This window comes from Corvus cornix, chromosome 2 (assembly GCF_000738735.6).
Source record: "Corvus cornix cornix isolate S_Up_H32 chromosome 2, ASM73873v5, whole genome shotgun sequence".
Lineage (NCBI taxonomy): Eukaryota > Metazoa > Chordata > Aves > Passeriformes > Corvidae > Corvus > Corvus cornix.
Genome location: NC_046333.1, coordinates 134,346,704 through 134,362,484, shown reverse-complemented (window position 1 = coordinate 134,362,484; position 15,781 = coordinate 134,346,704). Strand labels below are relative to the sequence as shown.

Here is a 15,781-nt window from a genome sequence, read left to right as displayed (position 1 = left end):
TGTGACTGATGAACATGAAATCATCTAGACACCAAAAATACAACCAGAATTATGTGTTCATATTCGAGCTAAATATTTCTTCACTATATTTGTTTCAGATTGAATTTTTACATGAAAACTTCAGTCAAAATATTTAGAAAATTACTTAAGCAGAAACTGAAATCATCTGACACCACTTCCTTGAGATGCTTTAACAACCGTAGCTTGGAAAAAGAGCTCAAAATTTGCATGGACTTATACCTTCTACTTTTCTCTTGATGTTCTGAAAAAGATAATTGGAAAAACTTGTACATACTGGGCATATTTTCCCTGTAATTCCCTTTAATTTGTCTTGTTACAGGAGAAGTCAGGAGTCAGAATTAAGACCAGAAAGCTTTCTCTCTCCTGTATTCACATTGCTAGCACTCCAATACACAGCACAGGTACTTGTAACCCAAGCAGTCACTTGACTAGGATGAAAGGAGAAGAATGGAAGAAACTGTGGGAGAATGGTCAAAGAAGCCCATAGAGGGAAGAATGGGATTGCATTCTCATTGGATTAGAAGAAGGAAGAAAGGACAAATAAAAAATTGCTTCATAATTACTGTGAAAGTAAAATATAAAGGATACTTCTTGGTGAAACAAAGGAAGAATGGAACCACTAATATCAGGGACCAGAGATTAACAGAGAGGCAAAAATAGACTGAATGAGAGAAATGGTATGAAGCAACAAAAGAAATATCCATGCTAACTGGCACAAAATATGTTGAAAGACAGACTGGGGTGAACAAAAATCTGACAAGACTTTTTTTACACACACTTTTAAAAGCTTAGAACATCTAAGAAACTTCAACAAAGAAATCCTGATCTAAATGAAGGAAAAGGAAAGATAAACTAACAACACATAAAAAACTACAGAAAAAAAAACTACTACAGAAAAAATTATGCTGGCTGATGCTAACGGGGAGGCTAACACCTGTAAAAACCTTCTTGAGTAGGACTTGGTCTATCTAGATTACTTAGGATATAGGCACCTAAAATTCACTTACTTTCTGAAGATCTTCCCACTTTGCATTGAAGTCCTGGAGACTAATTAGCCACACACATGCTCATATACTTTCCATTCCTGGGTTCTTTCACTATTCAGACAGGCACCTATTGCTTTATTAAACTTCTGCTGTGATCTACATTCAGGCAAACAGGCACCTAAACTCAATGCCTCTTGATACTGTGTGATGGTCTGTTATTCACAGAGGGGTGCATCTGCTGCACTCCTTGAGACAGGCTTCCAGGTAGGAATAACTGCCACACAGAGTGCAGGAAACAGGAACTCTTCTGCACTCAGATGACTGAAGGAAAGAGAGATGAAGGTCTGGCCCCAGTTTCATTCTTTCTGGTTTTTAACCAGGAGTGGTTTAATACAAGAGCAATACTCATTTGGGGTATCACGTCTGGAACCTGCTATGCTAAACGTAAGCATGCTTTGACAACACCACACACTTACATCCAGCCAAACAGCATCTCAGCTTCAGATGAGACTTTGTACTCCAGAGAAGAAAGGCACGTGGAAGAGCATGATGATAAAGGCACTCTTTTCATACACAGATTCAACCTCTTCAGTCTAAACAGTATTTAAACAGCACAGGTCCTGTTTCTGGAATAAGCTTCCTACACAGACAACAATACATAAAAGCTGACTGCTGGTGTTGCATTCTGGCAAGTGAGGATGCAGGTATCTAGTATATCTAGTTAGTATTCCTGTTTCACAGAATCACAGGATGGGTAAGGTTGGTCCTCTGTAGCCTCAGCAGAAGGTGCCTCCCTCTGGAGAATCAGCTCACCCTCGGGAGTAGCCTAAGTTTCAAATAGAGCTAATGGGCTTTGCTGTCTTTTATTTGAGTTGATCACTCACTGCAAGTATTGAGGTACTTAGACTTTTCCTTCAGCTGTACTAGTGAAAGCTCCTCCTCAAGGCACCTCAAACTTATTTGAAGTTAATATAAGTTATATTAATTAAGGACATAAATTCAGTTTACTAGATTTCACCTTTTTTCTACTAGATCTCATCTTCACTAAAAGTTTTAGAGCACTGACTGAGGTCAGAGTTCTGGAAAAGAAGTAATCATGTATTAGAACCCCTACTCTAATACACATGCAAAAGGGAATCAGTTAAGAAAATCTAGATAATAGAATTGTTGCACTTCATATACTCCTGTCTCATAAATGTTTGACTGTTGGCTCAACTACGCAAGTCTAATGTCATTTTATGTACACCACATACAGGCAAAACATATCTTCAGTCATAACTTAGATTTAGAAAAAGAATATTTGAAGTTTTAAATTCTATGCAACAGTTTTTTCTTTGTTATATAAGGGTTACTTCATGAATCTCATGAAAAAGGGATAAAACTTGTGCCACTGGGAGAGACCATCTGCCCTACAGCTTGATTTTTACCACCACAACCTATTCAAATATCACTGGCTTTTAGAGACAGCTGGCCAGGCATTTTTTTCTTCTGTTGCTCATTGTAAATTTTCATGTAACCTACATAGATGTTTGTTATGTTTATTATTATTTAAAAATTAGATACTACTTTTCATTCTCACATTTTTCCGAAAAAAGAAATATACCAGTAGGATCTGTTGTTTGAAAAAAAACCCTCAGTTTAGTTTTAAAAATTACTTGCAGTAATCATTTTATTGGATTTAAGCTTATGTAGATGCTGAAACTGCCCTGAGGTGATGAGATCTTTGACATAGCTGAGGTAAGTTTTGGATGGTTTTAAACATAACTCTAAAGAATCCTGAGTACTGAGGGCTGCTAAATCAAACTACTATTGCTTTCTGCTTCAGCTGCTGTCTGATATGCCTGAACAACTACAAGAAAAGGCTGTCAAATGGAAAAGCTTGTAGGATATAAAGGCCAGAAAATTATAGAAGTATTTAGGCTTCCCTAATCTAGATTTCTTTTTTCTTTTAGTGGTTTTACCTTGTATATGTATTAAAGCCAAAAGGATGGCTGAAATTTTTGAAGTTAGAAAAAACCCAGAGGCAACTCTGGCTCAAAAGAAGGCTTTGCCAAGTAAACAAGAGATACTGTGTAGAAAACACAAATTTAAAAACAGATTTTTCCCTACAAAGATTCATAAAACATCACTCTTAAAGTTAGAAAATTACTGGTATACTAAACTGAATCTAAAAGTTCAGGAAATAAAGATGCACTTTTACAAGTACTGTAAAATTAGTAAAAGCTCAGAAGGGCTTTCGATAGGAAAAAAAAGAAAGAAACTGAGTGTTTTTCTTCCCAATAAAATAATGATGATTCTATGAAATCATCCAGTGAGCTAAAAGATTAATGGAATGACATGGAGAGAAGTGTGGGAGAGGAGCTTTTGCCAGAAAGGATCACTTTCAGACTAACAAGCAAAGAAGATGCAAGTAAGAAAAAAGATGTGCATTTCCTGTTGAGAGCAATGAAACAAATAAGCATAAGCAGAATGTTTGGAGATCTTCATTCTTCTAAGGAGTTCTACAGAGACAGCTATACCACAGCCCACAATGAAATCTACACTTCCTGACAGCCATAAACAGCAGCTCAGAGCTCTGATTTAGTGAATTTGTCATGCCAAAAAGGTAACCAGAGCTCTGCACTGCTGCTGGACTGCTCCTAATACCCTTGTTTGAAGACCACTGGAGAATTCATCTTCTTTCTGCAGCCTGCATGGCAAATATATCTAACATTAATCTTTACCATCACTACTAAAAGTGGGCACATGGATGACGTTTTGTCTCAGACTAGTTGTAAAGATTTTGCCAAGGTCATAATTTTAAGTTCTTCAGGAACTCTTGTCAAAAGTCTCATGTTTAGCTTTGACTGTTACTAGGCTCTGCAAAAAAAATTGTTAGAGAGGTCCACAAAGACTCCACAGGCACTGACTGTGTAGAGAAAAAACTGGGGCTAAAGACAATCCTTATCTACAATATAACAAATAATCCATCCAGAGGGTGAGCGAGTAAGCCTTGAACATTTTCACCTCTTGTTAGATATTTTCTAACAAACATGACACTTCTTTTCTCAAATGACTACCATAATCATTTGAGCAAGGTGGGTTTTTTTCATTAGCAGATATTAGTCTAAGTAGAACAGACAAATTTTATGTCTATTTCTTTATTTTGTATAATGTGATTAAGGAACTACTACATGTTATTTCTACATTACAGTATTTCATGAAACATGCAGGTTTCAGGCAGAGATTTCTTTTTTAAATTGAAAAATCAACTCTCATATAATTTTTAATTTATTTATCACCTATATAAAAAGAAAATAAATATTAAAAAACTACTTATGTCATACATAATTACCTCCATGAACTACTAACGACTTGTGATTGTACCCCTCTGATTTCATTATCATGAGCAGAACCCAACTTTCTTAATCATGCAAAAGGATGTTTTAAATTTTTCATAAAAAGCCAGTTTATGTCAATAGCACATAATATATTAACTCTAAAGCATACAATCAAGACATTATTTTATAATCTCTTTTTTTCTCTAGAATTTTTAAATTTTTAATTTATATTTAAGCAGTTGTAAGGAATACTTTCGAGAATACTATGTTGTGAAAAAGAATGTACTTTATCAAATATGAGTCATATTTGATGTCTTATTTACAGTCTTATTTAGATTTTTTTATAAATATATTACCTTTTTACATATAAATATAAATATAAATATAAGATCTCTTTTCCATTTCATAATGGAATTCAGTCATCTCTTTCTGATCACTTAGATCATCCTTTACACCTTCAACAATTGATCAAACAACAGAAACATTTATAAAGCTGCTACATAAAAGATTAACATCTTAAAATATCATAAAGATATTTTTTTAGAAAATCAGGTAATATTCTAGTTGCAAAAAGAAAATGAAAAACATGCAGCAAAGCAAGATAAGCATTGTAACATATTAGTAAAACCTGCTTTTGCATTAATCTATAGTACCTTAGGAGCTTCCTAATGAAAAGGCAAACAACTTGTACCTAAACAGAGTATCAAAGCTAAAGAAATTCAATAAGACAACAGAATTCATTTTTTATTCAAATAGAGTTTTGATTATTTTTATGTACTTAAAAATGCAAGAACCAAGTTTCATACACAAGAAATTTGTTTATTTAAACAAGGTACAAATTTTTTGCCCATCTTCTACTCAAGGCGCTACTATTACGTGGAAAATGCAAAAAACCATGTGTTAAGTAATGATAATGAATGATTTAAAGAGACATTCATCTTTATATAATAAACTCAAGCATAGAATTATTTATGGCTTAAACAATACACAAATTTTGTATGTGGGATGCATAGCCATCGTCACTATTGAAACCTGTATAAGTTTAATACTGGGCAGACAGCAAACAAAAACTAGTTGTCTCTTTAAATTTTTATTTAATATTTTAACCCCCATGCAGAATTTTACAAGCTGCTCACAAGATGACATGACAGTTGTTAATATGGTTTAAAGCAACACACTCAAAATATGGGAAAACGGACTACAATGTAACGTTTTCCTACTATGCATTTTCCATAACAAACAAAAGAAAAACCCACAACTTTAGTTTCTGTCAGGCAGACGAAGTCTTTACCTGAACCCTAGGAACAAAAGGCGTTGTTCTTCTACTAAGGCTTTGGCTCTGGTAAGCAAAATTAAAGAAAAAGCAATAAAACAAAACCAAAAAAGACAACACGCTGGAAACTAAAAGACCAAAAGTAAAAACAAAGACACATAACTATTACTTTAAACACAGCTTTACACCAACAACATATTTATCTAACACAAAGAATTTTAATGCAATGCATAAATTAAATCTGCAAATCTGTTTCCAAATCATATCAAAACCCTGTGATGGAAATTCTTGCCTTAGGGAAGTCAACAGGAATTTTATCACTGATTCCCCAGGAGCAAGGATTTCTCTTGGCAAGTCTATAGACAACATTTACAATAGATTTAGAAATAACATGTAACAAAAACAACAGGTAGGCAAAGTGTGATTTAAAAGTGGGGTTGGAAACATAAGGTTGATTGTCTCTTTCAGGGAAATTGTACATGCATATTCAGAGAGAAACAAGTACAATTCACACACTGACAGCTTTGGTTACTTAGGAAAGTGAGTAAAATAAAAGGTTTTCTCTTTTTTGCAACTTTAAGAGTCATGTCTATGAAAAGTCCTCCTAAATAGTTTGAAAACAATTAAAAGAAAGTTAGTGCTGTTTGGTGTTAGCATTACATGGGGGAAGGCACAATCTATGTATTTCAATTCTCTAGCAATCATGACAGAAATGACATATGGTATACACAGAAAGACCTTGCATGAAATGGGATCTAGAGCATTTAGCAAACTGCATATATAGATGCATTTATAACATATTTTTGTGCTGTAACATTTTAGACCACATACAACCTCATGGCCTGAAGTGGCTACATCAAGACTACATTGAGTACAGGCAAAACAAATTCCTGGACTAGCTGCAGATTCCAAGCAACCACTCTCCACCTTCAGCTTAGGGCAACAGCAAATGGAGTGGCACAGAATTGGTACAGAGTATGGGGCATGGACAGAAAAAGGAGCATGTGTTGATACCTCAGAGGACCAGTGAGGGGGACAGCAGGAGCATGGAGTAGGTCACAAAAATCACAGCCATCTGACAGATTGGAATCTCCTTCACCTCTGCTCAGTTTTCCTGAGATTATTGATCTAATTCAAAATGATAGGAATAAGCTACTACTCAATATTCACTTCCATTAGAAATGAAGCCAAAGCATGGGAATAGGCACAGTGATGATGCTTCTGCCACCCTCCTTACTTATTTGGCATGCACAGATGCTGGAGAAATCTGTTCCATAAAATGTGTGAAGTAATCTATTCTTACATCAAAGCAAGAAGGTACGTAAGAAAATCTGACAGTCTGGATCACAGGTTTTGTCTGATGTGCTCCCCGTGCCCTGAAAGGTGCAGCAGCTGCACTCTACCTGCCACTCTGCACGGGCAGAACTGCAGAGCCCAGTGTTAGGGTGTCAGAATGTGACCTACTCACAATAAAAGTAGATCTTCAGCTTGCTTCTGCTCAATTTTACAGGGGAAAAATAAATTATCACAGGATATTGCAATCCTAAGAGGGACAGAATCTCTCCCACCATGCACCAAGGGTCCTCACCTGTCATATTCTGCCTTGGAAATGGAGGAAAATCAACACATTGTGTGCACTACCTAGAACTTTCCATGTTAGAGCAACAGCAATTTAATTGTATAGAGGTATAAAGGGGAGGAAGAAAAGGAAAAAGAACATGTGAAAGGGGGAGGGGAAGCATGTGTCATACTTGATTTCACCCCCTCAATGTGCTGACATATAGGCCCTTCATAATGTACCATAAAGGCTTTCTAGTATGCTGCATATATGACAACTATAATTAATACAACTGTATTTTCATTGCTTTATAAACTGAATGTGTACGGCAAATCTACTGAAGTGGTTCTGTGGTTCAAGTGTACTGGGAAATAGATTAGTTTTATAAATGGTATCGCTTTTCTGTTAGAAGTTCCACCAGTACAAAAATTAAATACTGTGATTTTATACTTGTATGCATTTACATGGTCTTATAGTTATGTTATTATTCCTTAAACCTAACTATTGGAAAAGCATTTCAAGTTATACTTTTCATGCAGTATTGAAAAAGTAGCCAAAATGCAGTAATGAAGCTAGGAGCACCAGCATACAAAGAATACTTTTGACTTTTTCAAAATTATATTAAAGGAAAAACAACTCAGTGAAAAAACACAGAAACAGGAACTAGACAAGCAAATAATAAAAAACCTATAATTGCAATAACAGTCAGATACTCCCCTGAAAGAACAACATGAATAAAAAATGCCATAAAATAATGTGCAGAGAATACAGATAAATTTCATGCCTTAGTAAGTTATAACACACAATAGTTTACTGTAGTTGCACATAATTTGTTCAATTAAATATGTACTTGGGCAGAATAATTATTAATGTAAAGAAGATTTCCTGTCTGTGTGAGAGGGTTTACTTTGTGGTCAATCCTATTAATCAGCTCTAGACTGACACTGTTAACCTCCACAGAAGAAAACAGTTGGACAGACCAATGCCAATACAGAGGAAAACTCAAGGGACAAAGAAAGACATCCCTGAATACTAGAGAGGAATCACTGCAGCTAAACTGGCCAAAACCATACCAAACATAAAGAAATAGGTTCCAAAATACTATTAATATATGAAAATCCTTTAAGGATCTAGAGCACTGTCTGAGTAAGCCTACATTCAAGTATTCATTCAAATACTTCAGACCTCCCCCTGAACTGTTGTACTCCACTTCTGCTCACAACTCTTGTATTTCACTGCCTTTAATTTCACAGTAACCACAGCTGCACTAACAGCAACCCTTCAGGACTACATGCTACTGTCCAAAGGCACAGAAGATATGGAAAACACTTCCAAAACCTTGCCTTTCATCTGTTCCTTCAGATTCATCACACCTGTCTGAACTCAGCCACCATCACTCAGAAGGTCGTTGACCCACCACTTCCACAAAGGACAGCAACCTGTCCTCATTTACTGCCAGGGTTCTATAGTTATTCTCCTGCCTAGGCACTCACCATAAAGAGCACATTCACAACTGCATTCAGAATTTAGTACTTCCTTTCATTTCCACCTCACCCAGCTATTTTGAATGAACATGTGATCCATCAACTGTTCTGTTAGAAAAAAGCTGATTAAAACATGAAAAACCAAAATACTGAAGCACTTTCATTTTGTAGCATTCAGACTAAAATATTTTTTTTAACTTGAGGAGATTTTTAAAATTCAGTTTTACCTTATTACTTTACCTTTGCTAAAGGTGCAAAATTAGAAAATCTCATCGTTCATTCTAATTTTTCACGTCTCCAACTTTAAAACCAGGATTTTTTCACGAAGTCTTCCAAAGTTTCAAAACTTTTTAAAATTGTAAAATGATAAACCCAAATATTAAAAAGTGAAAGAAAAGCTATTAATCATACTACCTTCTAGAACATAAACCCCCAAATTTGATGTCACAAAATTTTTAATTTTTCAAAACTATCTTAAAATATCAGATCAAAAAGAAACTACATTGATTTTTTGTGAAAATACTGTTCCTGTAGAATACGTCAATTCTCATAAAGTCCTCTATTTATAAAAATGCATACTAGCCTATAAATTGCCATGTGCCCAGTTAGATTGCATGTTGCTCTTGCAAGCAAAAAGTATAGCACTTGTTTCCCAAAGTCTTGACCCAACAGCAGCAGGAGCTGGGTTGTGCCCTTAACATGATTAACATGGAATACAGCTATTGCCAATGTTTCTTTAGCTGGGCAGATAAGATAGCCATCCAAACTTTCGAAATGTCTACTAATCTTACATGGCTACATTTCAGTTTTAGAGAGTTACAGAGTATTTCTGACTTCCCTTTCACTCAGCAAAAGCTTTGCGTTCTCTGATAGATATCAGCTGCTCTCTGAGGGAAACACAGATAATACGTAATAGGGAGTACTGAATGTAATTGCAAACAGTGCATAAGGAAGTACCAAAAACAAATATGAAAGATTTTCTAATTTCTCTTAACATTATTTGGTTTCCTTAGATGGGAAGAAACTTTTTAGAATAGGCGTTTATATATTGAAACATTTAAAAAATAAATAAAAATAGGAATTATGCCTTCTTGAGTTAAATGCTGAATTTATATGCCATTCTCAGAAATAAAACTTTTGGTTTTCTGTTATTCTCAATAAATTAGAATATACCTCAAAATTTCCCAATACGATGATTATATACCTCAAACTTCAGTATCCTATCAAACCACTAAATCAAAAAATGTACTGACTTCACTAAAACATCCTAATCTTGAACTCACGAAGATTTTAATCTGAAACTGAGAAAGTGGGAAAGTCAGTTCTATGTGGTTCCTGTTTGGACAATTATTCCATAGTGTATGTGCACTGGTCATCTGAGCAGCTAACTCTGAATCTGACATTTCATGCTGGGAGCAAGGCACCACAACTTTTTGACAGCCTCATCTTTTATGAAGTTTAGACAAAAGAAACTTCTTTCTTCCCTGTCTCCACTATCAATATTTTTTACTGTCTTGTAAACAAGAGGGTTGTTAGAAACTTTGGTCTGTGTATTCTGACAGTTCATGTTCCCTTGTCACTGTATTTTTGCAAAGCACTCTGCACTCTACAGTCAAGATTTTTAGTTTTCCATTTATCCAAAGGATTGAATCTTTCAAAATAGTTAAGTACAACAGCTACAGAAAATAAAAAATTATATATTGTAAATGGTTGGTCTGATGAGCAAACAAATAATGTCTCATGCACTGCAAAATGGAGCCAACATGGCCACTGAAGAGACAAAAATATTCTTTCTCTCCTCTATCAATACCATGAACCATTTCTGTGAGACCTAGAAAGTCTGCTTGGATTTTATGCATATTTTTATGGTATATTCAACATATACAACTTGGAAGTAACATGAAAGTGACATTTCCAAACTTGTTTAACACCAGTTTTGCACTGTTTCCATTCCATTTGCCTTTCCTTTCCAATATGTCAGGCCACAACTGAGCACTTTTGAAAAATCACACTTTGGAATTGTAAACAACATGGAAAGGTGCACAAAACCCAACTTCTTCAGTTTATTACAAAAAAAAAGTACCCTTTAAAAGAAAACATTCACGTAATGAACTTTCTTCTCAATGAGAGTGAAGAACAAAACTGAGTAACACTTGTGCAAATACAACATGAGTAAAATATCAGAGGGATATCTGGGGAAGTTATATATGAAAGTTAGTGCATAAGAAATAAGCAATAGTAACCTCCAAGCACACAGGTAATAAAATCTACCAACTCTACACATAAGTGCGACAGTTGAAAAAATGTTTACACTCAATAGCACAAACATGACTGGAGGCCAAGATTAGACCTTTCTGAAAATTTGATTCTACCAGTTTAGCTTACCAGATAAATATACATGGATATACCAAATTCAACTTCTATAAAATCTCCAAACGCTAGTAAAATGGAATACCATTATGAAACTCTGGTCCTGCCTAGACTGAGATGTATAGCATTAAACAAAAAACATAGCTAGTTTAACAAGAAATTTCTGTCAGAGGTAGCTAGCACAATAGTAAGGGCTGTATATGCCACAAAAAGGACAATATTAATATCAATGAAATGTTTACATACTGAAAGTTGTCCAGACAAGAACTGTGGAACATCCCTTAACATGCCAGGACTCATAGGAGAAGTCACTGAAATAGAAGGTCGGTCCATTTTTTGAGATTCAAATGAACTAGAACCTGTAATTATAAACAAAAATATGTTATAAATAGTAGCAGTTATGCATATTTTACAACATTCTTTAAACAAAAATTGTAGAAATATAACCAAACATGCAGTAAAATTGTGATAAGTATCACATTTTTTAATCTATTTAAAATTACCAAATAATGATACTCAATCTTTTGGTGATCAAATGTAATCAGAAGCTTTTATTTATAGAATGGAAAATAGTTTATTCAGATATTTCTGACTGTAATTATGTCAGTAAGTTGAAGGCCCAAAAATAAACACTTTACTGTGGTCAAATGAATTCAGTCTTCTGATTTATTATCTTGTACAATCAGACTAATTTTTAATTAGACTTTTACAAAAATATCAAGATGCATGTTATGGTTTTTTTGCATTTTGTTTCAAATCTACAAGGTCTGAAAATGGTCAGAGGACAAGTTTTGACATACAAAACATAGAGCAAAAGTGAAGTATTTTTATAAATACAAAAGACAATCTACATCTCTATCACATCTCACAAAACATAAAATGAATTTTAAGAATTGGCCAATGAGTAAAAAGTCGTTGAAAGAGTTTTTCATATTATTATAATCAAGCTTATGTCATTTCATTTATTCATGGCTTTTATTATAATAGAGTTATAAAACAATGATAAAAAATAACTCCAGGCTGGAATCCATCTTATCAGATCTAAGCCAAAGAACAAGTTATTTTTCCCTACAAGAAATATGTGTTTAGTCAATTTAAGTAGCACTGAATGGCTCTAATAAAGTAAGAGTATTCTGAGTTCAAAGTAGCTATCACTCAGGCTGTAAACAAAGAACATTTCTTTTCCATTTTTAGTTTATATGATGCAATTGAAATGCAAAGCAAGAAAACAGGAAATTAAAAATTGCTATTAATGTCTTATATATTAGTTAGAATTATACTTTCTTCAATCAAAACTCATCTAAGCTTATAACCAATGTCGAATCTAAACCACAATATCCTGACTTTTGATAGCTTATTATTAAACAAAGGTAGATAGATAATACAGTAAGATGACATACTGAGGCAAATATAGACAAAGAGACAAGAGCTATACTGACTGCAGAGGACATTTTTCATTCTATTTGTGCTTACATAAAAGAGAGAGAAGATTTTCCTACCCCACAATTGAAACTTACTGGACTCCAGCTGTGCATGTGTGCTGTCGGGTATTCTGGGAATGTCCCTGAAATCAGGAAAATTAAGACAGGCTGATCCTTTATCTAACAAGCATATTTAAGTTTCAGTTACACTATAACACTTCCCAATCCACCATGGAATGCCTCAGGAAAGGTGTATGATCTGCTGGCTGTCTTCAGCCACTGGAACGATTATCTATTATCCAGTATAAATAACTTCAGCTTCAAATTAAATCCTACAGAACAGATTTGGTGGATGTAGGAGACAGGCTGCACAGTCACAAATAAAATAATTCAGTAAATAAAAGAACAATCTCAGAGTTAATGGTAGACCAAAACTGTGAGTAGTAGATTTTATGATGACATTATACATTAATTAAATTTACTGGACCCTCACTCAAACATACTCAGCTGCCAATAATGGCTATCCCAGTACATTCTTTACTGTCCTTGTACCACAAATTTAATCAATCATACCTTTTCCATAACCAAATAAAATGTATAAGTTCATTTGGTAAAATTGCATACTTTCATATACAGGACGTGTTGCAACACCTGCATTAAATTGTGTGCAAAGCCACGTAGTTTAAAAGCACTCAATCACATCCCCCCAAGCAAAGGAATATGTTCTTCCTCTGAGGGGCAAACATTACTGTATGCTAATAAAGACTATCAATATGCTAATAAACAATTTCAGAGGCATTTGAGCAAAACCAAGCAAGATGAAGAGCTTCAGTTCTGAGTCACAGCAGGACCAATATTGAAAATCATGCTGTGTGTTTCAGTGCAGTTGCTTTCTCCAAGGCCACAGCCAGTCCTGAGGGGTGGCCATGGTGAGGGGAGGCTGCACCATGCTGGGCCCAGCTGGCCCCTTGGGTGCCTCTGTGAGAACACATTTAATAAAGGGTAAAACAATTGTGCAGCAGCCGTGAGAGAAAACAATGAGAAAAAAAAAGCCATGAGAAAAGCATCGTTGCAGACACCAAGGCCAGGGAACAAGGTGGAGCAGAAGGACTGGCTGCAACTCCCTTTCCCCACGCCATGGAGTGCTTGGTGGAGAGAGAGGCAGAAAAACCAGGAAAAAAGGAGTGAATTTGAACCTAAAGGAGGCTTCAGTTTTGGTTTTATTTCTCACTATCCTATTATTTTATTAATTCCTAACAAATTAATCTCCCTCAAGTTTGTTTTGCCCATGATGGTAACTGATGAGTGGCCCATGAGCTTTTTCATCTTATTTCTTCCCCCAGTTCTGCTGAGGAGGGGAATGGAGAGAGCAAGTCTCTGGTGCTCAGTCAAGATCAACCCACCAAAAGGTAAGTGAAAAGGAAAGGGAAATTATAAATGTTTCAGTGATATCCACTGTCTCATACAATGAAAGAGTCAGTTATGATATATAAATAACTTAACTATTTTCTTTAGAAAAGCTTTTCCAGAATACCTTTAGTATATCTCTTCCAAACATTTTTCAAGACTCGCTAGAAAGACAGCTTTACTAAGAAGACTGAGGAATCTTTCCAAGTGAGTTGACACACAGTATCCAATAATTTAAACAAATCAGAAGGCATGCAGCTGCTCTAAGTGCCCACTACAGATAAGGAAAAATCTCTGCTGTTAGTACTGAAAACTTGTGAGAAACTCACAAGTACTACTGAAGAAGCAAATATTTAATTTTTTATATTTGACATGTAGAGAATTTATAACAGGAACCAATATTCACCTAGTAATTTACTCAGAAATACACTCTTGAGCTTAACTCATAAATTCAAAAAATTTCTTCTACCACATGCATCTGAAAAGAAAACCTTGAAAACATATATATATCTATGTATATATAGATATAAAATATAAATCATTCTGAACAGAGTGAATAAGAGTTTCCTATAGATAGCTGAAAAAAAACTTGAGAGCTGTGAACATTATCATTTATGCTCCTAAAGCATACAGATCCCTGTATTTCATGGTAATGTGAATGGTATTTCTTACAAGGAACTGTCATTGAGATAAACAGATGGAGGAGAAGTAAAATTAGTTTTATAATGACTCTTTGCATAATACGTTCCACTGCAAACAGGTTGCATAGAGTAATTATTAAAACACAGTGGGTTATTTCTTCCAAATTCAAAGTAGATGAAACCATGAAAATAACACTCATTTTAAGTTTTCTATTTCTGAGAATTAGAAAGCAGAAGATAGGTAAGTTCTTCTGTACAACAGAAAACCAGCTCACACTGATTAGTAACTTGGCCATCAATTTTTATTTTAAGATGGAAAAAGTGGTAAACTGCATGACAAACTGGCATGTTTCATGTTGTTGGGTTTTTTTAGAATGGCTTTCAATTTTTGGGGTTTTTTAGAATGGCTTTCAATTTTATCTGCCTTGTCAGCTTAGCTTGTCATCTTCAGTCTTCATAGCAGATAGCCTATAATAAAAACTAATAACTGTGTTTACTGGAATTTGGTTTTGTACTCAGAATATCAGGATGTGACAACATATTCTCAGCTAAGTTAATTGCCAGTAACTGAAGATTTCTTGCACGATTTAAAGTGTTGCCATGAAACCATCAAGAAATTCTCCTTATAAGTAATAAGATTTAACTCAATGCAAAAGTGAAATCCTTCAACTGGGCATCAATAATTCTAATTAAAATAAATATCACTTCTGATATCTGGTAAATAAGAACTTTTTAAGATTTTACATACACTGAAACTTTATTTCCCAGAGCAGAACACGATCCTATGAAGTTACGTTGCCTTGCACAAGCGTAGGGCATTAATTTATATTGTCCATTTGATTAGGAACTGAAGTCTTCTAAACTGAGAAAAGTAATACAGTCTTTCCAGTTCATCAGCTCTACCCTCATGAAAAACATTTCTGACATTATGCTGTTCATATCAAACTCCCAAGAGTCACACACACCTAACAAGAATCTAAAACCTACCAATTTGTAGGAAGTATTCATCACTGGGACTCTTTTACATCTACTGCAAAAAGGCAATGGGAATCAAATACACTGAACAACTCTTTTATCACTGATCTAGCTCAGTTCTTCAGACTACAAGGTAAGCAGTTAATGCAGAAGGCGGCATCTTGAGAGTCCACATGACTGTTTAAGGAATTATAGATGAGCTGCTCTAGTGACAGCAACATAACAGAAGACGTGATGATAAGGAAGCTGAACAACAGACAGCAAATATAAAAGCACAAGAAATAATACAGGAGATTTTACACAATGAAGAGAATGCAGAAAGATT

The 15,781-nt window shown here is 34.8% G+C and overlaps 1 protein-coding gene across 49 annotated transcripts in view; it reads right to left on the bottom strand.

Annotated features, from left to right (window-relative positions):
- RIMS2 (regulating synaptic membrane exocytosis 2) overlaps positions 1-15,781 on the bottom strand; it is a 454,433-nt gene that overhangs the window by 196,597 nt on the left and 242,055 nt on the right. For 28 of the 49 annotated variants that reach the window (XM_039548365.1, XM_039548401.1, XM_039548402.1 and 25 more), the window contains 2 exons: positions 12,530-12,576; positions 11,259-11,371 (listed from right to left, as the gene is read on the bottom strand). In XM_039548365.1, coding sequence (XP_039404299.1) covers positions 11,259-11,371; positions 12,530-12,576 — 160 coding nt within the window. Of the gene's footprint in view, positions 1-5,618; positions 5,667-11,258; positions 11,372-12,529; positions 12,577-15,781 lie in introns of all 49 variants that reach the window. The other 21 variants (XM_039548364.1, XM_039548362.1, XM_039548363.1 and 18 more) reach the window with 1 other exon arrangement.